Genomic DNA, 23,798 nt, shown 5'->3' with positions numbered 1-23,798 from the left:
ATCATGAATAATTTTAGTTAGTCATGGTGTGTCCAGTTCTGGGCCCCTCAGTTTAAGAAGGACATCGAAACACTTGAACGTGTCCAGAGAAGGGCAACAAGGCTGGTGAGAGGCCTTGAGCACAAGCCCTATGAGGAGAGGCTGAGCGAGCTGGGATTGTTTAGCCTGGAGAAGAGGAGGCTCAGGGGTGACCTCATTGCCCTCTACAACTACCTGAAGGGTGGTTGTAGCCAGGAGGGGGTTGGCCTCTTCTCCCAGGCAACCAGCACCAGAACAAGGGGACACGGTTCAAGCTGCGCCAGGGGAGGTTCAGACTCGAGGTGAGGAGGAAGTTCTTCACCGAGCGAGTCATTCGGCATTGGAACGGGTTGCCCAGGGAGGTGGTTGAGTCATCGACCCTGGAGGCGTTCAAGGGGAGATTGGACGTGGCACTTGGTGCCATGGTCTAGTCATGGGGTCTGTGTTGATAGGTTGGACTCGATGATCCTCGAGGTCCTTTCCAACCTAAGTGATACTGTGATACTGTGATACTGTTACTTGGGAGAACAGACAACAGACTGCCCCTCCCTCCTCTCCCCCCCCCCCCCCCCCCGACTACAACCTCCTTTCAGAGAACTATAGAGAGCAGTAAGATCTCCCCTGAACCTTCTCTTCTCCAATCTAAATGACCCCAATTCCTTCAGCAGTTCCTAATAAGCCTTGTTCTCTAGACCCTTCACCTGCTTAATTGCCCTCATCCTTGGTGTCACTGGTTGCTGGGAATTTGGGGTTTTTTGGAAGTATGCTTGTTGCATCTAAAATCCAGTGTATTGGAAGACTATTAAGGGAAAAAATACTTATTGAGGGGGGAAAGATCTAAACAGTGTAATTGAACAAAAATCCTGTTTTCTTTCTGGATTTATTAGCTTGGCTTTTCCTGGATTTAATCGTGTTTCCGTCGTCAACGGAAGGAAAATACAAAGCAGTAATACCAGAAAAATCTTGCTTGAGGACACTCAACCATGATACAGTTAGCTAACAAGTTAGATGCACACTCAATGTACGTACTTGTGAGATAAGTCATGACTGCCAAGTGAGTTAGATGAAATTATAAGGACACAGCATCAACAATAGAAAGAGATCAGCAAAAGCAGGCCTTGATGGACATCTCAGCATTCTGGCACTCATTAGTCTGCACTGTGGAACTGTCTCTGGATGTGAAATGGATTCTTTTGACGTTGAGTATAGCTAAAGACTTGTTCCAGGGATTTCCCTGGCAGGATACAGTTGCTTTTGGGTATTTATTCCATGGTGCTGGCCTTGAGCTAGTCTTAGGTCAAGATGACACTTGATGAAACATTTTCTCCTTGCAAATTCACCTGTGCTGAACTACTAAGCAAGTAGCATAGCCCCAGGCCAGTTAACAGCACTCTTTAGGAGTACAAGCCTGAACCAAATCTGTGTGATGGTGCTGGAGTTTATATTTGAGGACTTGAATGGCTCACTGATATGGAAATGAAATTCATGCAGAGGAGCTGTGAAGAGAAGAGCCTAATGTAAAGGTCAGATAGGAAAGTTGCTGGAGAGGAGATGATGGAGGAGTGACACGAAGGGACACAGACCTGTCCGAATGCAGATATAATAAGAAAGTGTACAGGAGATGGAAGTAGGGTGGGAGTGACCCAGTGGGATGATAGAGCTGCTCTTTAATCTTGTAGAGAAGCCAAGGCCAATTTGGACTTGAATCTGATGAATGATGTAAACAGCAAGAGGACAGACTTCTACAAGCACATAAACTGCACAAGGAAGACCCAGGAAGGTGTGTGCCACCACTGAATGCAGCAAGGGCCTGGTGCTGCAGGACACTAAGGCCTCAGGCTGCTGGACAGGCTTTACTGGGCAGCTGTTACTGGACTGTTTTTACTGGGCTTGTGTGGTGGGTTGAAGGGCCGACCCTTCCTTCCCTCCCACCACAGGCAGAAAAACCACCTCAGACAAACAGATTGCAGAAGTGGTGGAAAGTTTAAAAGGAAAAGCAGTGAATATTTTACAGAGAACCACAAGAACAGTGACAAAAGAGATCCCAAAGCATACCCAAAAACATGCAAACACTTCCCTCTCCCCACCTGAGGGTACACACAAAACCCCCAGGGCTCTCTCTTCCCCCACCTCCACTGTTAGGCTAATCTCAGCTGGCCAGACCTGAGACTGCCCTTCCCCCTTCTCCTCCCAGCCTTGGGCCTAGCCAGGCCCCAAGAGGCCTCAAAGATGACTCCCTCTTCATTACCAGATAGGGACCATCTCCATAGGAGCGGTGAGGGAAGAAAGAGAAAGTGCAGAACCCTGCTGATGGCATTATAGGACATCGCAGGTACAGCTTGTGTGGTGGCAACAAAAGGCACTCAGCCTAAACCACCACAGCTTGCCAGTACAAGAAGCATACCGATGTACTGGAGTGAGCCTAATAGAGGGCCACAAAGACAACTAAGGGACTGGAACATCTCTGAGGAGAAGCTGAGAGAGGTGGGACTGTTGAGCCTGGAAGGGAAATGGCTCAGGAGGGTTATCAACAGCTGAAGGGAGAGAGTGAAAGAAAGGAGACAGACACTTCTGTGCAGCGCCCACAGGGAGCAAGAGCCGATGTGCACCAACTTAAAAACTCTTTTTCAAACCACCTTCTCTGTTGCATCCCACATCTGTTATTTTTGAACCTTGTTCCCACAAGCTTCTTTTAATATCCTCTAACTCTTATATTGGAGAACACAATAAACTATGAGCTGTGTTGTTCATTGCCTTGTAGTAATGCCTGTAATTTCCCTTTCCATGATCTCTTCCCTTGGCTGAAGAATCATGGAATGGTTTGGATTGGAAGGGACCTTAAGGATCATCTAATTCCAAAATCCCTCCCCATGGCAGGGATACTTTCTTCTAAATCACGTTGCTCAAAGCCCCATTGCTATGTGCATGAAGCTACTATGCCCCTGTTGCCTTTCTCTGATCTTATTCTACTTTTGTCATATCCTTTCTGAGATCAGAAAATCAGGACTATCTGTGTAATTCAAGGCACAAACAAATCAGAAGTTTAAACAGTACCACAATCTGCCACCTGCTTGCTTTCTTCTTTAGCTAATCTCAATATCAGATGTGCTTTCTTGCCTTCTGGACTTTTTAACTCATGTTTTCAGGACCTGTCACACTTTCATGATCTCATTCATGAGTGACTGCTCAAATTTACTTTCTGACTCATAAAGTGTTTCATATATAAGGATATTTTTAATGTAATAGCTAAATATGTGGCTGTTAAGCAGGAGGTGTTTCCAGTTAGTAGGATGAGGGTTTGCTAAGACAAAGGTTACTGTGTATGTGGATCTGATATTAAGTTTGCAGGGGCTATATACAAGAAGGCAAGCCCCAAGATGCTGTGGGGTCAGTGTGTTTATGTATGGATATACCACTCCTGGAGGTCAGCAGCTGGCATAGTCATCTGACTCCTGTGTGTGTTTGTGCTCACCTGGTCTGTCATCGGATGTTTCCTGTCATAGCTACAGAGCAGTGGTCCTGGAGGAATGCTGTTTAACCTCAGGCTGATGTACTGTGCTGAATCAGAGAGCCCATAAAGTGCACTGCTGCTGGAACAGAAATCTGCAGGCTGAAATCCATGCTGCTCCTGGGCCTCTTGCAATAGACACATTGCTGGTGCAGAGTCCAGGGAGTTCTCTTGTCAGAAGGATATGAATACCCAGCTGTGTGGAGACAGACCTCTGGGAAGGCAATGGTAACCTGCAGTCTTCCTGGGTTTTCTTGCCCTGTCCAAAAGACAACTGTTTAGTCCTGAGTTTCTATGGATTTAGCCATGCATGGCTGGCTAGTGGAGGAATATAGGAGGCTGGAAGCATGTGACTATGAAGACCAAGCTCCATGACACAACCAGCAGCATCACCACCCAGACTGGGCCTGGAAACTCAAACTGGCAGTTTGAACACACTGGCATTGCCAGGTCCACATGCCCTGAGGCAATCTCTGGGGCACTGCAGTAGTACCTGTGGCTACCCAGGCCTGGTCACAATGCAAACAGCTGGTCACACAGGGCAGATTACGAGCCATGAAAGAGAAAACACTGGTGAGAAGAGGTGTGGGTCCTGTCTCTTTTGAAAGAGACAGGAAAGCAGAGCAGGGGAAGGATGTGGTGGCACCAGGCAAGGTTCTGGGATTGAGAGCATTAGGGTCAGTCACATCAAGGTAAAGAGATTCACAGAAGCAGTTGGTGCAAATGGATGAAATGGATTTGCTTTGTTGGGAGAGAAGGGAAAACAGGATAGAAAGAGGAATCTGTTTTGTAATCTAATTGCCACATACTGACACCAAAATTTTAGCTGCAGATTTTCAGGCTGAAGATGAAATCTCTCTGCTGCAGATGAATTGTCTCTAACTCACTGACTGTAATGATTCATGCACTTCCTTTCAAATTGCGTTTTTCCTTCTTAATGTGTTCTATAGCCTGTTCTCAAAAAGAATCTTTATTATCCCAGTCATTACTAGTTAAGTGTTATTTTTTCTAGCCAGTTGTTTTTGTTCTGTTTTCTTTCAGCAGAAAGATGGAACATTTAAAAATTAATCTATCCGCATTGCTCTTTTTATGCACATTTTCCAGAAATGTTTAGTAGGTGTTGCTATAGGAGGCAGAATGCTGGACTCAGATCTGATTGTATCAGGGCATTTCTCTTTCTGGAAGACAGTTTCCAGTGCCCACCATTTGAGAATAGAATAGCATAGCATAGCACAGCATAGCATAGCATAGCATAGCATAGCATAGCATAGCATTAACCAAGTGGGAAGAGACCTTTGAGATCATTATGTCCAACCTATCATCCAACACTATCTAATCAACTAAACCATGGCACCAAACACCCCATCAAGTCTTTTCTTAAACACCTCCAGGGATGTTGACTCCACCACCTCCCTAGGCAGCCCATGCCAATGGTCACTCTTTCTGTGAAGAATTTCTTCCTAACATCTAGCTTAAACCTCCCCTGGTGCAGCTTGAGACTGTGTCCTCTTGTTCTGGTGCTGGTTGTCTGGGAGAAGAGACCAACCCCTACCTGGCTACAACCACCCTTCAGGTAGTTGTAGACGGCAATAAGGTCTCCCCTGAGCCTTCTCTTCTCCAGGCTAAGCAACCCCAGCTCCCTCAGCCTCTCCTCAGAGGGTTTGTGCTCCAAATCCCTCACCATCTTTGCTGTCCTTCTCTGGACACGTTCCAGCAACTCAACAGCTTCCTAAACTGAGGGGCCCAGAACTGGACACAGTACTCAAGGTGTGGCCTAACCAATGCAGAGTACAGGGGCACAATGACTTCCCTGCTCCTGCTGGCCACACTATTCCTGATACAGACCAGGATGCCAGTGGCCTTCTTGGTCACCTGGGCACACTGCAGGCTCATGTTCAGCCTACTACCAATCAGTATCCCCAGGTCCCTTTCTGCCTGGCTGCTCTCCAGCCACTCTGACCCCAGCCTGTAGGTCTGCATGGGGTTGTTGTGGCCAATGTGGCACTTAAGATGTGTTAAATCTCATGCCGTTGGACTCCACCCATCTTTCCAGCCTCTCAAATAATACCAACATTATCCCAGTATTTTCTGTGTATAAAGGAATCATGCAGTAATTAAACAAGCATGTATTTAGAGATGCTCTGATGTATCATAAAGCACATGGGAATTCCTGTTTGTTTCCACTCAGATTCCAGTAGGTTTGAAGTACCTGAAACAGGCTAAACGATAATAATGATTTACAGTTCACAAATCTCCCTAGCAGTGGCTTTTATTTATTCATGTTAATTCTTTTCAAAGACATGATTACATTCTTAATTATTAATGCACTTACTGCCTCCAGATTTCTATCATTACTGTGGATACTTCAGCCAGGTAATGTTAAAATGTTAAAAGTGCTGAGCTCCCTCCTTCCTCTTCATTTTGTGTATCTCAGCTTACATTCCTTTCCAACTCCTGTTGAGTCATCACATTTGCTTTGTACTGATACTTCTCACATGTGATGCCTGAGCAGTGATTTTGATTTCCTTGGTTTCTGATGAGAAAATGCACTAATTTCTTTCCCCTGTAATGCTGGGGGTTTGCCAAATCAGAGAAACCCTCTTCCTCAATTTATGACTGCGCTGCATGTTGTGAAAATGGCATGCAAGTATCTGGTCATTTCTTAAGATCTTGATGCTGTTTTTTCAGTTGCAGTCCAGGTCCCAAGGAAATGTTGCTTTATAATGTAGCTATTATAAAGATCCAAAACAGAAACAGTACAAAATAGAACAACCAACTATGAGAATATAAATGAACATTTCAAATACCGGAGTCTCCCAACTGTGCAAATTTAAATTTCCTGCTACTCCTTGTCACAACTCTAGGGTGGCACAAGGTGTTGCTGAGCATTGGTGTGTGTCCTAGGACTAGTACAACCCAGTATTTCAAGTTTAGCTACCCTGCTCTTCAGCCAACTACTGCCACTCAGAGCAGAAGGAAGATATTTCCTTCTGCGTCTTTGAGTTCTTCCTCCTGCTCCCCTGCTGGCTTTACTACCAGCAAAGTGAAGCAGCTATGAAGATGAGTGTGATCACACACCCTGTGGTTCTCTCCTATGGTTGTTGCACAGTTGTCTTAGTGATGCCATCAGCTACTAGACATTGACACGCCTTTGACTTGCGTTTCAACCTTGCCCCTGAAACAGCGTTGGGAGGAGCAGTGTGTTAGTATCTCCACCTTGCCTGTGAAACAACCTCAGGAGGAGCAGTGTATTAGTGAAGGGATGCTGTCTTTTCCCACCTGCTGCTGCTACTTGTCTACAAAGGAAGAAAATAGCCTACATCTTTTTACTTCTAAACTTTTCTTTGGAGCTTAGCCTCCAGGGGTAGATAAAAGATGACTAAAACCTGCTGAGCCAGCAGACTTGGCATAAAACCAAGTAGAACCTCGAAGTGTTGAGAGGCATTGTTAAAAGGCTGGGAAGCATTAACCTCAGATGATTTAAATTGTTTGATAGTGAAAAGATGAAAGCTGGAAACACGTAACCAAAGTATTGTTTGGAGACATGCAGCGCTTCTGAAGCTAAATCAAAGTAAGGTGTTCACCGTCGCTGAAGCAGTTAATAGTTGCCAGATTAGCTTGAGGTATTTCGATGCAGAGTGAAGATAACAGCGGCACAGTGTGCTTGCACAGATAAAATGAGGCATATGCACATCCAGCTCTTCTTAGGAAACACACCATCGGCACATTTCCTCTTTGACTTGCAAAATTTTATGCTGCACTTTACTACTTTTTTTTCCTACGGAATGTGTTGTAACAGTACAGAAAGTACTGGGGTTTAGGTGTAAGACACAGTTATCCTTCAAACTGCTTTATCACTTGTCTGTTTCAACTGTACGTACAGTATCAGGGTACAACTTCAACAAGTGTTTAGCTGTACGAATTACCCTTGAGGGCTATGCCCACTGTGGCAGCAGAATTATTTGTCAGCAGAATTTATTTTCCCAGCCTACTCTTATCAGAAGATAGCCACGATTACTAAGCTAAATTGGTATGTGGAACCATATGGTGTTTGGGAGCTGCTTGGTTACTGTGGAGGATAAATAGCTCCTGACCCTAAACAGGATCTTTTAAAGAAAAAGGGGAAAAACTACAAAACGGTATCCCTATGCCTTATAAGGCATGGGCAGGCTTACTCCAGTCCTGAATAAGGGGCGGTAACGGTTCCCGTCGCTGACTTTTCTCCGGCAGCGGTCGCAGGCGACTGGAGAAGTTGAGCTGAAACTGCAGGCGTTTCTTCCCGGCACTTAGCAGCAAAACTCACTCAAGAGAGGAAGCAGCAGGTGAAATTTAAAAAGCCCCACCACTTGATCATGGGAAAATCAGGTGAGCAAATGCCTTTGTGCTGTTGGCTGCGTATTCCTGCAGCGTCCGTGCCTGGTTTTACGCTCGGAAAGCATTGCTAAAGCGTTAGTGGCTTTCTGTGCAGAAAGCTGCTTTCGTTTGTGCATGGTGCAGCCTGGGAGGAGCTTTCTCTCTGGCACTGGGTTAGATTTGAAAACCTACAAAAAAGACACTCTCCCCACAGCCTCCACAATGCAGAGGGAGTTGTATTTTGTGTGCAGCTTACAGTTTATGACTGATAGTAGCTTTACTTTGCTGCATGAAATAATTATAAGCCCTACAGCTTTAAAATTGCCTCGCGTCTAGCTGTCTGACCAAACTTACTTTGCTTTCAGATAGGCAGCAGGATGCTCTTGCTGGAGGAGGGGGGTGTGAAAGTTCGGTTTTTTACACCCTTCCTGTTGTGAGGATTTAGGTTTACAATTTGGTTACCATTTAACCAAGGATAGTGTTACTCAGCTCCAAAGTCTCTCCCCAGCTGTGTAGATGCTTGTGAAGCCTTTCCCTGTTGCTGGCTGCATTCTTGGTCCTTTCCCCACTACTGCTGGCTGTCTGTGTGCCCTGCTCTGACAGCCTTGGCTGAGGGAGATGACTCGGGAGCTGCCAAGGAGCCAGAGGCCTCAAGAAAAGGGAGGCCAGGGAAGGGCTTTCTGCATCTTTTTCTCTAGAGTCATGAGTGAAAATCTGTGGCAATCTTTGGAAAAGGCTCTGAAACAGGATGGTTTATTTTTGTCCTTGTGGTTAGAATGTTATTTCTGTGACAAATCAGAGCCTGGTGGCAGATTGTCTGTGTGTCCTGTGTGTAAACTGCCCGTATGGGACATGCTCAACAAAAACTAGTACTTGATTCACTCAAAACCATAAGCCTCTTCCAGAGAAATCTGAGGAAAATCCTTGTGTGGGTAACAATTTAATGGGCCTCAGCATGGCTGTTGAGGTTTTTTCCCTTATTTTTGAGAGCCAGCACACTAGATGAGGTCAGGAGTGTCTGCAAATATTACCATAAAGGCGCTTACTGGTATTGCACCCAGTCCAGGCAAAGCACCATATAACTGCCAGTGGATGGTTTTGGCCCCATGTTCTGGAAACTGCATATGTTTGCAAGTGGATTGGGATTTAGTAAATAACCTTACAACAATTTAAGTTGCTGTAGCTGCTGAGAAGGATCAAGTTCAGCACTTCCTTGCTAATAACATGAAAAGTACAAATACCAGACAAGTCTACTGGCTGTATGGTATGTTACGTACAGAAAGGATCTGGATGTGCTGGAATGTGTCCAGAGAAGGGCCACGAGGATGATCAGAGGGCTGGAGCACCTCTCCTATGAGGACAGACTGAAGGAGTTGGGACTGTTCAGTCTGCAGAAGAGAAGGCTCCGAGGTGACCTCATTGTGGCCTTCCAGTATCTGAAGGGGGCCTACAAGAAAGCTGGGGAGGGACTTTTTATGGTGTCAGGCAGTGATAGGACTAGGGGGAATGGAACAAAACTAGAAATGGGTAGATTCAGATTGGATGTTAGGAAGAAGTTCTTCCCCATGAGGATGGTGAGGCACTGGAACAGGTTGCCCAGGGAGGTGGTAGAAGCCCCATCCCTGGAGGTTTTTAAGGCCAGGCTGGATGTGGCTCTGAGGAACGTGATGTAGTGTGATGTATCCCTGCCCATGGCAGGGGGGGTTGGAACTAGATGATCCTTGAGGTCCTTTCCAACCCTAAAAATTCTATGATTCTGTGTTAGCAAAGCACAGTGGGCAAAAGTAGTACAGATACTCCACTATGCACTTCCCAATCTCCAAGGGATTAAAATCTTTTCTTGTAGTATATGCAAATTGCTACCATAGTCTTAAAGAAATTACTGTATTGTTTATTTCCTGTGCATTTGTTGCTGCCCCTTAGCTTGTTCTACACTAGGAGCAGTGACCCGCTTCGATGAGTTCCTGTGGGACCTGGTATAGGTGATCCTGCTTTGGCAGGGCAGGTGATTAGACTAGATGATCTCTCAAGGTTCCTTCCAGCCCTTAACATTCTGTGACAGACCAGAGATTCCTTTTGCCAAGGCTTGGATAATGTTTGCATCCCTAAGTAGTTAAAAAAACAGAGCTTGAAATTTAAGTCTATGTTAAGAATGTTTTGTGACTTGTCATGCTTTTCAAATCAGTGGTAAACTGGGTCTAGATTACATCTTTGAGCTGCATGTGGTATTTTTAGATGAATCATAAAACTGAGATCCTGTCCTGACCATTTTCTATTGACTTAATCACATCTGCCCTTTCCAGTACACTGAAGTCTTCAAATTCCTGTCTGAGATCATCAGTGTGGTTTTCCTTTGAATGGGCAAGAGCAGCTATTTTACAGAGTACCACTTCCTCAGTGTTTTCTATAAAATACCTCATGGTTCTGCTGTAGTATCCCTGAAGAAATGGTACAGGCAGATTTCTCTACACGAGGATGTACGGCAATGTAACAGGTTTGACTCTATCTGTCCTTGAAACAGGATGCTTGCTCCTTTCCTGGGTCAGAGAGATTAAAGCAGAGACTACCTAGAGGCTTAAACTTAAGGATGTTCTAGTTCATGTAAAGTGGGGGCCACTATTTCACAATACATGTCTTCAGAGCAGTTTCTTTAACTTTTTTTTAAATTTTCCTGTAAATCTATCTTGAGGGCTAAGTATCCCCAGGCAAAGGCATCCTGCTGCTGAAAATCTCACTTCTTCATAGTATCATTCAGGGTTGGAAGGGACCACAAGGATCATCTAGTTCCAACCCCCCTGCCATGGGCACGGACACCCCACACTAGATCAGGCTGGCCAGAGCCTTGTCCAGCCTGGGCTTAAGCACCCCCAGGGATGGGGCCTCGACCACCTCCCTGGACAATGCATTCCAGGGCTTCACCACTCTCATGGTGAAGAACCTCCTCCTCACATCTAGCCTCAATCTCCCCACTTCCAGCTTCATTCCATTCCCCCTAGTCCTATCACTACCTGAGATCCTGAGAAGTCCCTCCCCAGCCTTCCTGTAGGCCCCCTTCAGATACTGGAAGGCCACAATTAGGTCACCTCGGAGCCTTCTCTTCTGCAGACTGAACAGCCCCAACTCTTTCAGTCTGTCCTCATAGGAGAGGTGCTCCAGCCCTCTGATCATCCTTGTGGCCCTTCTCTGGACACGTTCCAGCACCTCCACATCCCTTTTGTAATAGGGGCTCCAGAACTGGAGGCAGTACTCCAGGTGGGGTCTCACCAGGGCTGAGTAGAGGGGGAGGATCTTTGATAAAAGCTCGCTGTTGTGAGCTGTTGGATTATATTTGAAGCAATGTTCTATGCAAATATCAGAGCTAGAGACTTAGCATTGGTTTTGCTTCACTGAATAGCTCTGAGTGTTGACTCAGCTTTCTTTTCCTGGAAGCAGTCTCCTGAAACTGAATGTTTAACAAAACTCTCTCATCAGATGTAGAAAAATGCCTCCTATGGCCATAGCTCCTGCAGATAGTTAATCCAAACGTGGAGGAGGGCAGAGAGGGTCCCCATGTCTTCTCTGTTTGGACAGCACTGGATTAGTGGGTGGTGCAGGGTTCCCTTCCTGCACATCCTAAGGAGTCCAAGCCGAGAAGACTGAGGTAAGCATTTGCTGCAGGAAATGAGGTGATGGTGAGCTGGCTGCTCTTTGTTGCTCTGTTGCTAAGAGTGTGGTGTGGCTAGGCGCTGACCCCCCGCAGCTGTGCGCGGCCGGAGGTCCGGCGAGCAGCCGCCGCCCCAGAGGGGATGGATATCCATGCGAGCAGCTGCGGGTGATGCTCGGGAAGCAGCTGGCAGCAAACTCCCCTCCTCCGCTCGGGGGCGTGGGGACTTCTACTGCGCAGGAGAAAGTCTCCGAAGAGCCTGGGATTTTGGCAGAAAAAGGCTGCTAAAAAATATCATTCCTTCCACTTCCACTCCGACCCTGCCTGGTGGGGGGAGGGATCTCTCCCCACTCGCTCCCTAAAAATCAGGTGACAACACGGGAATTATCTCATTTCTTCTAGCCATATGGTCGTTGTCAGACAAAGACAAGGACAGGCTCAGTACATACTGGATACCTTTTAGCAGTGTTTAGTATTCTATTGTTTCTATTTTCATTTACCTTCCTTTTATTTTTTTCTTTCTTTCTATTTGTTTTGCCTTTGTTTTGTTTTTTTTTTCCTTCTCCAGATGTGGGAAGGTCACCAGAGAAAGAGCTGGGAGTTACCCACTGTGCTGCTTGTTGAGTCAGTATAGAAATAGGGACTTGAGAAGGGATTTTGATAAAAAGAGACAGGAACCAATCTCAGTGTAGTTTTCCATACTGGTTTCAATCTTCCTTAGTGGTATGTGATTGTTTTTAACTCTTGGGATACACCTTTGGAGCACAGTAAAAAGGACAGTCCTGCTTTCTGTGGAGCAAGTTACATCTTCAGCTGAATGGCAAACTTGTACTTCAGCATCTTGGGGGAAGACAGCCATAACATGTTGTAACCCAAAGACACCTGGGAAGGGACCTATTTGCTTTCTGGGAAATGTGACACTTGTAAGCTGCCAAATTGGCATTTCATGCTGGCTGGCTTAACAGGACCAGTGAAGGAGGGAGGAAACTAATTCATGTAAACTTCTAGCAGCTCATCATCAAACGTAGGTTTGGTAATGGTGGGGCATTCACAGAACTTGTCAATACAAGTTACTAGCTGTTTCTCATTACACAAAAGCAGAACTGGAGGTGGAGTGAGAAAAGGGTCTTTCTAAACTCAGTGATTCAATTATCCTCCCCCCCAAATACACACTTTCCCAGTTTTTGTGTGTAGAAGTCACTGATTCCTTGGTTCAAGTTCAATAAATGGCACGTAGAGAAAAATCCATCAGGAAGGCCTCAGACTTTGGTAGACAAAATTATTCTGGACCAACTATTTAGCTGCCTGTTGAACCACCAGAGTTTTGACGGGTGAGAGGAGGAGAATGCAGCAGCCATCCTGTGCAGCAGTGGTTACTCCTGCTGACTGTTAGATTAGTAGCCTTAGCTCCTTGTGCTCAGGGCAGATAAACACCAGAACAAGTATGAAGGGTTTGCAAATAATAAAAATGGAATGTAATAGTTTGTAGTAGCCCAGATACATAACAAGGTTTCCCATGCCACAGAGTTACACAACAAAGAAAATAGCACCTGCCCTTCATGAATTCTCCAAGAAATCTTTCTCAAAAGAAGAAAGAAAGAAGGAGAGAAGGAAAGAAAGAAGGAAAGGAAGAAGGGAAGGAAAGAAAGAAGGGAAGGAAAGAAGGAAAGAAAGAAGGGAAGGAAAGAAGGAAAGAAAGAAGGGAAGGAAAGAAGGAAAGAAAGAAGGGAAGGAAAGAAGGAAAGAAAGAAGGGAAGGAAAGAAGGAAAGAAAGAAGGGAAGGAAGGAAGGAAAGGAAAGAAGGAAGGAAAGAGTAAGCATGAAAGCTTCTGTTACTGGAAACATTCAAACCCTTAGTTTTGTGTTGGTACAGTTGGCAGTGTCTGTCTTGGCTGGATTTGAGTTTGCCTTAGTTCCTGCTCTGTGTAGGAACAAAAAGTATTTTTAAAAAGTCTCTTGATTTTAAGTTCTTTTATTACATATCTCAATAGGCCAGAAGGCTATTCCAGACTACTGGTTTTGTAGAGGCTGTGCTGTTCTCTGAAAGATTAGCTGGAGCATATCTATGCTATATTTTTACAGGCAGATGTAAGCAAGTTCTGCCCAGTCTTTGAAGGTCTGAACAGCAGCTCTGGCAGAGCTGGCTTAGGTGAAGCCAAACAGGTGGCCACCCACTCTGCTTCAGAACTGGCTCCTGTGCAAGCAGGTATGAGGAGATAGTAGTAGTCTAAGATATTGTGAAGGAAGACAATATGGGCTTGTTTAAAACCAACACAAATGTTTTTTGAGATCATTTCAAGTTGACTAAACTGAGTTAAGAATCAAACTTGGCTTTGAACAGAAGTCATGTGAACTTTTCCTGGTCTAAGCTTTAAGCACAATTGTTGCAGAGCAGCTGCATGAAGTGGTAAGTTAATTGTCCTGAAACTTCTGTGCCACTATTGCAGGTGTGGTGGTTGGGAGCCATTTCCTACTATAGATTCTGATGGCTGTCCCCATATATACACCTGTGTGTCACAGCTGAAATGGGATTACATGTATTACTGAAGTCTCCATGCTCTGCTGTAAACATCAGTGTGGGGGCAAAGGGACTTTTTCTCCGTGAGATAGCTCTGATGGTAGTTTGTAATAGGCAGATGTTAAGAGATTACTGTATACATGCTTTAATTATACCCTGTTTTGTTTTTCACACATGTGAGTTCTGTGGGCCATTGGTGCATGTTGGACGTTCAGTGATCATCACAAAATCATTTGGTGTGAGCTGTAGTAGCATGTAACCTTTTCTTCAGTTTTCTCTTATGGAGACACATTACTAAAACAAACCCCTCAGCTTAGAATCACAGAAGGGTTGAGGTGAGAAGGGACTTCTGGAGGTCATCTGGTCCAACTGCTCAAGTAGGGCCACCTAAATCATCTTGCCCAGGACCATGACCAAATGGGGACTCCACAGCCTCCCTGGGCAACCACTGTCACCCTAACACTGAAAAAACATTCCCTGATACTTGGACTTTGGTGGCTGACATAGCTTCTACAGATCCACTGTATGAGGATTTATGTCTGTGAGGAGTATATTCCCCTGACTGCCTCTATGGCAGGTCACAGCAGGGGATGTCCATGTTGTAAACGTGGCATTGGCTTTCTGGAGAGATGCAAAGAGCTTCCCTTTAGAATTGCAGTCCCCACATGTAGGCATGCCTGTATTATCCTTGTATATACTGCAGTCTCTTTTTATTTGGCTCCCAAGTGCTGGGCCAGTGCATAAGCCATGTAAGCTTCAGAATGAATATTGAAATCAAGAGGTTTAAAGATCTTGGTATTTAGGGTGAGTTTTACATTCCAAGGGGTGGTGTGGGAGTAATATGCCTATCTGATCCTTGAAATATATTCAGAATAGATATAAGAACAATTTTTTTGAGAAGGATGGTAAACCACTGGAACAGGTTGCCCAGAGACATTCTGAAAGCCTCATCTCTGGAAACATTCAAGGTCAGGTTGGACAGAGCTCTGAGCAACCTGATGTAGTTGAAGATGTTCCTGCTCATTCCAGGAGAGCTGCGCTGGGCAACCTTTAAAGGTTCCTTCCAGCACAGATCATTCTATTGTTCTATGAAATATTTTTGGGTAATGGAAACTGGGTTTTAGCATGCTGAACAGGAGGATGAGAATGAGATGATGTAGTAGGTAGTAAATATGGGTAAAGAAAGCTTCCTGTGACTCCTTACCTGGTTTGGGTTATAGATGTGTGAGTTTACACATCCGTGATCAAAAGAATGTGCGTGGGCATATTTCCATGCCTCAGGGAGGTGCATAAATAAACATACTTAGAGCAGTGCCCTAGCCAGCTTGGATGTCCTTGGCAGAAAAGCGAGGTGGGAGAGTATTGGAGCTAATGAGATGAAAGTTAGTTGAGGTATGGCTACCCCAAGCAATGGCAGAACACAAATGGTAGAGGTATAAAATGGCAGGGCATATCACAGGAGATACACCTTTCTCCAGCTCTTCACTTTGCAAAGAGTTTGGTTGGCACCAGACAGCTAACAGTGCTATGTAAAATGTACTGGGTACTAAGGAGTTTCTCTCTACTGATGCTCATCCACAGAACCCAAGAGTATTCAGCATCCAAAATATGAATGTGATCAGCAAAAACTACTTGTTAGATGTGGAGTTCCTTACAAAAGGTTCAGAAGTGTTATGTGGTGAAGAATATAGTAGCATACAGGTGCCATGCACACATTGTTATGAGGTGGTTGCTGGTGTCACTCATTAGTGAGCACAACTGCACCTTATTTTCTTCATACATTACTGTCATTAGAAACTCTAAGCTGATATGCATCCAGTTCTGGAGCCCCTATTACAGGAAGGATCTGGATGTGCTGGAATGTGTCCAGAGAAGGGCCACAAGGATGATCAGAGGGCTGGAGCTCCTCTCTTATGAGGACAGACTGAGAGAGTTGGGGCTGTTCAGTCTGGAGAAGAAAAGGCTCTGAGGAGACCTTATTGTGGCCTTCCAGTATCTTAAAGGGGGCTACAAGAAAGTTGGGGGGGGGGACTTTTTAGGGTGTCAGGTAATGATAGGACTAGGGGGAATGGAACAAAACTAGAAATGGGTAGATTCAGACTGGATGTTAGGAAAAAATTGTTCCCCATGAGGGTGATGAGACACTGGGACAGGTTGTTCAGGGAAGTGTCAGAAGCCTCATCCCTGGAGGTTTTTAAGGCCAGGCTGGATGTGGCTCTGAGGAACATGATGGAGTGTGAGGTGTCCCTGCCCATGGCATGGGGGTTGGGACTAGATGATCCTTGAGGTCCCTTCCTACCCTAAAAATTCTATGATTCTATGATGTTGAGGAGGCAGGAAGAGAAGAAATTAAGACGATAACTTTCAGTTATAACGGTCAGTTCTAACAGGTCCCTTGTGGCTTTGTATTTTGAAGTGCATATGCCCTAGAAATTGTGTGGCAATTAGATTAAAAAATACAGTGAGAGGGTCTCCTTAGCTTTTTTTGAAAGGATTACTAGCTTATACATTAATTACCTACAAGGGCTGTCTGTGGAACAATTACAATATTCAGTTGTCCTCCATGTCAGAATAGTAATAAGAATGATACTTTTGATTGTCTTCATGCAAACCCAGCACTGACTTCTCTATTTATGATCAGCAGACAGTTCCAACCTTATGCAAGATCATTGCTCTATGTTAGTAACTACTTGTTAATAGGCTTGGTGGTCTTGTTTGAAGGAGTGAGGGGCTGCGAGCAGAGGACTTCCTCCCCCATCCTTGCCTCCACTGTGAGAGTTTCATTCTGTCACTGCTCAAGACTGCTGATTACTGTTGCTTAAAAAAATAAATATAACCCAAAAAAAGCCCCCAAACCAACAAAAAACCCCCACACAAACAAAAAAAACCCTCTTATATCACAAAAGGCTCTGCTGCCTCTCAGACTTGTGCAGGTTCCAGTTTACCAGGTGTTCTGTTTTAATCAGGGCAGTCAATTGCCTAGCAGTTCATAAAAGGCCTTAAGTGAGGAAGTAATCAACACCGTCTATTATAGCAAGAAAAGGATCTGCAATCAAATAGTGATGTGACTAATGTCATTGAAACATTATTTCACCAGGGGCTTCATATTCTCAGGCAATGTGCTTCAAGCTGGGTGTGGGGGAAAACAGTGTTATGTCATATGGCACAGGTAATGCAAGGTTATTAAGTTGCCAGTTTGCTGTACAGGAAACTCAAATAATAAAATTAGTGGGTACTTTGCCCTTCTGATTCAATTAACTTGGACATCTTACTGGTGTCCTGAAGCTCACCCCAGCAATAAGCAGGTGTGTAAGAAAAGTTCAGGCAAAACTGAAAACTAAAAGACATCAGAGAATCTCTTCCCTGAAGAGGAGTATCCTGAGCTGAAGGGAAAGCTATTTAGAGCAGCCACACAAGAACCTTCCAGGAAAATACCCCCATTCAAAGTCAGGTCTAATTATAACCCCTAGTTGCTTTAATTCCTGTAAGCAATACTTGCTAACTTTTAGCAGGGTCATGGAGTAATTCAGGTTGGAAGGGAGATAGCCTACCAACAGTTATGATATCCCATAAATGTCTATTGAATGGGATGGAGACCTTGCTCCTTTATTGAATTATTGGTTCAAAGGCATAAAAGAAACAAACAAACCCCATGCAGGATAGAATTCTTTCTGAATGCAGTATCATTTTATCTTCCCTTCCCTCCAGGATATATCCATTATTCCATGTATTGTGTGTTTCCAAGCAATCAGCCAATTTTGTGCAAGAGCAGGGGAGTTTAGCACTGAAGGAGGTAGAACTGTCAGATCCATGCTCCCAAATGATGTATTTAGGTACAGCACTAAGGGCCAGTCTGTGAAGAAGTGTCCCAAATGGGAAGCAAGAAAATGCAGCCAAATCCATGGAGAAAGATATACAGAATATTCCCTCCCTGTAGCCCTGCAGAGGTGAGCCAGTGTAAGACCATCCTGGAGTGTTTGTGACTTCAAACCAAAGTGCTGAGTCCAAATGCAGTAGAGGCATAACTGTCCTCTTAACATTTCTCATATCATTTAACTACCCATCACTTCTCCATCAAGGCAACATTATTCTCATTGTGAAAGATTCAGCTAACTTTCTGGGAATTACATTTCAAGTGAGGGTAAAGATTGTTAACGATAAAGATGTCAGGTTTCTTAGGCAGGTCTAGATGAAAATGTGGCCATTACAAGCTGGAATATCTTTTACCCATGAAATTTGTTTGTTTCCAGTCTCCTAATAGAATACATAGAATATAGAATACATAGAATAAACCAGGTTGGAAGAGACCTTCAAGATCATCGTGTCCAACCCATCAACCAATCCAACCCACCTAAACAACTAACCCATGGGCACCAAGCACCCCATCAAGCCTCCTCCTGAACACCTCCAATGATGGTGACTCCACCACCTGCCCGGGCAGCCCATTCCATACTTTGAGAAGTTTGTCAAAATAGAGGTATCTTCAGTTATCTGAAACTAGACTCATAGAATGGTTTGCATTGGAAGGGACCTCCAAAGGTCACGTAGCCCAACCACCCTGGGGACATCCTCCACTAGATCAGGTTGCTCAGAGCCTTTTTGAACCTGACCTTGAATATCTCCAAGGATGGGGCCTCAATTACCGCCCTGGGCAATCTCTTGCCATGTTCCACCACCCTCATGGTGCAGAACTTGTTCTTAACATCCAATCTAGATCAACTCTTCTCTAATTTCAAACCATTGCCCCTCATCCTGTCACTCCAGGCCTTTGTAAACAGTGCCTCTCCAACCTTCTTGTAGGCTCCCTCAGTTACTGGAAGACTGCTAGTTGGTCTCTCTGGAGCCTTATCTTTCTTCAGGCTGAACAACCCCTCATAGGAGAGAGGTCCTCATAAGAATAGAATAGAATAGAATAGAATAGAATAGAATAGAATAGAATAGAATAGAATAGAATAGAATAGAATAGAATAGAATAGACCAGACCAGACCAGACCAGGTTGGAAGAGACCTTCAAGATCATCGCGTCCAACCTATCATCCAACACCACCTAATCAACTAACCCATGTAACCAAGCACCCTGTCAAGTCTCCTCCTGAACACCTCCAGTAATGGTGACTCCACCACCTCCCCGGGCAGTCCATTCCAATGGGCAATCACTCTCTCTGTGTAAAACTTCCTCCTGACCTCCAGCCTGAACTTCCCCTGGCACAGCCTGAGACTGTGTCCTCTTGTTCTGGTGCTGGCTGCCTGGGAGAAGAGACCAACCTCTGCCTGTTTACAACCCCCATCTCTCTGATCGTTTTCAAGGCCTTCCTCTGGATCCACTCCCACAGGTCCATGTCCTTCATGTGTTGAGGGCTCCGGAGATAGACACAGTACTCCAAGTGAGGTCTCACCAGAGCGAGTGGCCCTCTGGGCTGCAAGCGCACAGTTAGCTCATGTCCAGCTTCTCATCCACCATCCTCCCCCAGTCCTTTTCTGCAGGGCTGCTCTCAATTTCATCATCTCCCAGCCTGTACTTGTATCTAGGATTGCACTGACCTAGGCACAGGAACTTACACTTTGCCTAATTGAACCTCATGAGAGGTTCAGCTTACCACTCTAGTTTGTCCAGGTCCCTTTGGATGATATCCTGTCCTTCAGTCTTAACCACACCACTCAGCTTGGTAACATCTGTAAATTTGCTGAGGGTGCACTCAGTGTCACTGTCTGTATTGTTAATGAATATACTGAACAGCACTGGTCCCAATATAGACCCTTGAGGAACACCATTTGTCACCTGTCTCCATCTGGACATTGAGCTGCTGACTGGTACCCTAAAGGTACCTAAAGATGCAATCATCCAACTGTTTCCTTACCCGCTGGACAGTCCACCCATCAAATCCATATCTCTCCAGCTTAGAAAGAAAGATACTGTGGGGGACAGTGTTAAAGGCTTTACATGCTTTCAGGATACTTCTTGATATAATTCCTCTACTGTTCCCTAAACCCAGGAATTTTCTCACAAACCTGTTGGGCATACTAAAATGGTATCAGCTGCATTCTTTTTCCACACCCCATTTCTGCTACCAGGGCAGGGCAAAGCTTCTCTGAAGAGCCAAGGGAGACTGAAGGGATTTCATCATTAAAGCAGAGCTATACTCAGCTTAAATGGTTACCTGGTTACATTTTATGTGCTTTCTGTCCACTTTACATTTGTATCATCTTCATCTATGCTGCTTAGCTTCTTTCTGCTTGGGTTCTGGGCAGAAAAAACTGTAGAGCAGGCAGTGTCCTAGATAATGAGTCACATTGCCAAGAGGTGTTTACCTCCTTCCTGAAGCGTGGGTCCTTTAGAGTGTATTTTGTAGCTTTCCTCAGATATATTGCTCTAGCCATTATATGAAAACACTGAGAACTGAAAGATGGGCTCATTATTTCCATTTAGCTGTAATGCACACATTGGGTGAGGAGCTGAGGCCTGTGTCATCATTCAGAGAAGGACTGGGACAGACAAAATGCTATGTTTCTGTGTGGGATTCTACATAAGGCCAATGTCACAGAATCATAGAATAGTTTGGGTGGGAAGGGACCTTTAAAGGTCATTTAGTCCAACCCTTCCTGCAGTGAGCTGGGACATTTTTCACTGTGTCAAATTGCTCAGAGCTCTATCCAACCTGACTTTGAATGTGTCCAGGAATGGACCCTATCTCTCTGGGCAGCCTGTGTGCTGACATAAGGGCTACCTGTTGTGTAGGTATTGAGTGGAGAGATTTTATATTTGTTTTGTGGAATATCTGACTGTTACTTTCCCCACATCATCTTGGAACTCTGCAAGACCAGTAGGATAGGTACAGTTGACAGCTGCAAAGGAGACGCAGAGTAGCTAGTACTTTGAGGTCAATTGAACTAAGGGGGGGGGGAAGAGCAGGAGAAGACATTGTTCAGATAAGAGGCAGGGAGGATTCAGGCATGAGCTCTTCATCTGAAAAACAGTGAGTAGACTGGCACTGTTTAGAGACAGGAAGAGAATGGAGAAACAGAATGCTCAGAAGAAACAAATCTGATGGGAAAAGGCAACACAGGTGCTTCTGCTTATTTTCCCATGGTCACAAAAAGTTGATCAATGAAACTGAAAATGCAAAACCATAACAGCTGTAAGTTGTGTGCTTGTACCACATCGTAGCCTGGAAATTCAATGTCATGTGCTGTCATTTTCTTAGCCAGTGTTCCAGTGCTCCAAAATAGACGTAACTAATAAGAAGCAAGCGACTGTATCTAATACCTCTAGCTGTCTTACTTTTTAAGATGTCTAATGATTCATGGCCAAACCTAACTTCCTGACAGTAGGAAATATTCTTTTTTTCCTAGCAGCTTAAGCAGCCTGCATGAAGGGGAAAAAGAAGTACATCTTAAAAACTGTTTGGGAAATTATTCCCGTTTGGGTGGGGGCCTGAAAACTCCTGTTAACTCTCACTTTTAATGTCTGACTTCTCAGTGTGTGGGACATTGGAAAAATGGAAAAACTTAGCATGTCTTCTGAAACAAATCTGAAACACATTTGGCAGCTGGGCTTCCCTCTCCACAGATCAGTATGCACAGAAGATGTACAGAGAGGGAGGTGGTTAGCACATGAGCTTGAGTCACGGTAGATACGTGTTTCTAAAGCAGCCACCTTTGAAGGAAGGGTGGGATGGAAGCTCTCTAGGGACAGCAGAGTGATGTCTGCCATGGCTAGAAGAAACTCAGTTTTTCCCATGCCTTTTTGGTCTTTTAAAGTCAAAATAATAACTCAGAGCTGATTATGCAATACTGCTGTTGATGTATGGATTGTGAGTTGACAAAGCCTGCATTTCAGTCAACCTTTTCTTCTCAGAATTTGAATTTGGTATTGTCATGAAGAGCAAATAACTTGAATAGAAGCATTTGTGCTTGCAGGGCAGATTGCTTATCTACCATTTAATGCTGGGTGGATGAGATGATAAGTCTAGGAGATAACAGCCACAAACTTTAAGATGGTCTTGTGCAGAAAAATGCATTCTGGAGTATATGATGAAACTTCCAAAGCTGTCTCTCAACTTCTTTGATCTGCAGGATGTCTTAAAATTTCCCTGCTGGAAACCACCCTCTACATCAGTGAAATTAAGTGAACTGGATGTAGGTTTGCTCTCCTCAGTAACCTATGGCAGATGACTTAGAAACAGACCAGGCCCCTGCATGATGCAGCAGATAAGAGGTTTAGGACGGTGGCCTGATGAAATAAGTCAACTGGGAGCAATGGTAATAAGAGCAATGGGAGAGGATTGTTAGCAAAAGGATGCATGAGTGTTTAAACACCAGAGTGGAGGTACCTGGTTGGTGTGATCTGCAACAGAATTGAAGGAAAACCTGAGAGGATGAAGATGCCGGGCAGATAGCATCTTAGTTTCATAGTTTCATAGTATCATTCAGGGTTGGAAGGGACCACAAGGATCATCTAGTTCCAACCCCCCTGCCATGGGCAGGGACACCCCACACTAGATCAGGCTGGCCAGAGCCTCATCCAGCCTGCTCTTAAACACCCCCAGGGACGGGGCCTCGACCACCTCCCTGGACAACACATTCCAGGGCTTCACCACTCTCATGGTGAAGAACCTCCTCCTCACCTCCAGCCTGAATCTCCCCACCTCCAGCTTCATTCCATTCCCCCTAGTCCTATCACTACCTGAGATCCTGAGAAGTCCTTCCCCAGCCTTCCTGTAGGCCCCCTTCAGATACTGGAAGGCGACAATTAGGTCTCCTCGGAGCCTTCTCTTCTGCAGACTGAACAGCCCCAACTCCTTCAGTCTGTCCTCATAGGAGAGGTGCTCCAGCCCTCTGATCATCCTCGTGGCCCTTCTCTGGACACGTTCCAGCACCTCCACATCCCTCTTGTAATAGGGGCTCCAGAACTGGACACAGTACTCCAGGTGGGGTCTCACCAGGGCTGAGTAGAGGGGGAGGATCACCTCCCTCGACCTGCTAGCCACACTTCTCCTGATGCAGCCCAGGATCTGATTGGCTTTGCGGGCTGCAAGTGCACACTGAGAGCTCATGTTGAGCTTTTTGTCCACCAGCACCCCCAAGTCTCTCTCCTCAGGGCTACCCTCCAGCCAGTCACTGCCCAGCCTGTATTTGTGCCTGGGATTGCCTCAACCCAGATGCAGGACCCTGCACTTGCTCTTATTGAACTTCATGAGGTTGGCCTGTGCCCACCTCTCCAGCCTGTCAAGGTCCCTCTGGATGGCCTCCCTTCCCTCCAGCGTGTCTGCTGCACCACACAGCTTGGTGTCATCAGCAAACTTGCTGAGGGTGCACTCAATGCCACTGTCCATGTCCCCCACAAAGATGTTGAATAAGACAGGTCCCAGGACTGATCCCTGAGGGACTCCGCTTGTCCCTGGCCTCCACTGGGACATGGAGCCATTGACAGCCACTCTTTGGGTGCGGCCATCAAGCCAGTTCCTTATCCATCTAGTGGTCCACCCATCCAACCCATGTGTCACCAGTTTGGAGACCAGGATGTGGTGCGGGACAGTGTCGAAGGCTTTGCTCAGGTCCAGGTAAACGACATCAGTTGCTCGCCCCTCATCTATTAATTTTGTCACCTGCTCATAGAAGGCCACCAGGTTGGTCAGGCAGGATTTGCCCTTGGCAAAGCCATGCTGACTGTTCCCAATCACCTCTTCACTATTCTTTTGAGCGAGTAGTGACTCCAGGAGGATCTGCTCCATGATCTTTCCAGGCACAGAGGTGAGACT

The 23,798-nt window shown here is 45.3% G+C and overlaps 1 protein-coding gene across 1 annotated transcript in view; it reads left to right on the top strand.

The window, feature by feature from the left end:
- The first annotated feature begins 7,581 nt into the window (after window positions 1–7,581).
- Window positions 7,582–23,798, top strand: part of GLIPR2 (GLI pathogenesis related 2) — a 41,890-nt gene continuing 25,673 nt past the window's right edge. The window contains exon 1 of the mRNA XM_068147526.1: window positions 7,582–7,891. Within this exon, the coding sequence (XP_068003627.1) occupies window positions 7,879–7,891 (13 nt within the window). The 5' untranslated portion in view covers window positions 7,582–7,878. The remainder of the gene's footprint in view (window positions 7,892–23,798) is intronic.

This window comes from Melanerpes formicivorus, unplaced genomic scaffold, assembly GCF_026170545.1.
Source record: "Melanerpes formicivorus ecotype bairdi unplaced genomic scaffold, bMelFor1.0.p_v2 SCAF_15, whole genome shotgun sequence".
Classification (NCBI taxonomy): domain Eukaryota; kingdom Metazoa; phylum Chordata; class Aves; order Piciformes; family Picidae; genus Melanerpes; species Melanerpes formicivorus.
This window is presented reverse-complemented; position numbering and strand designations above follow the sequence as displayed.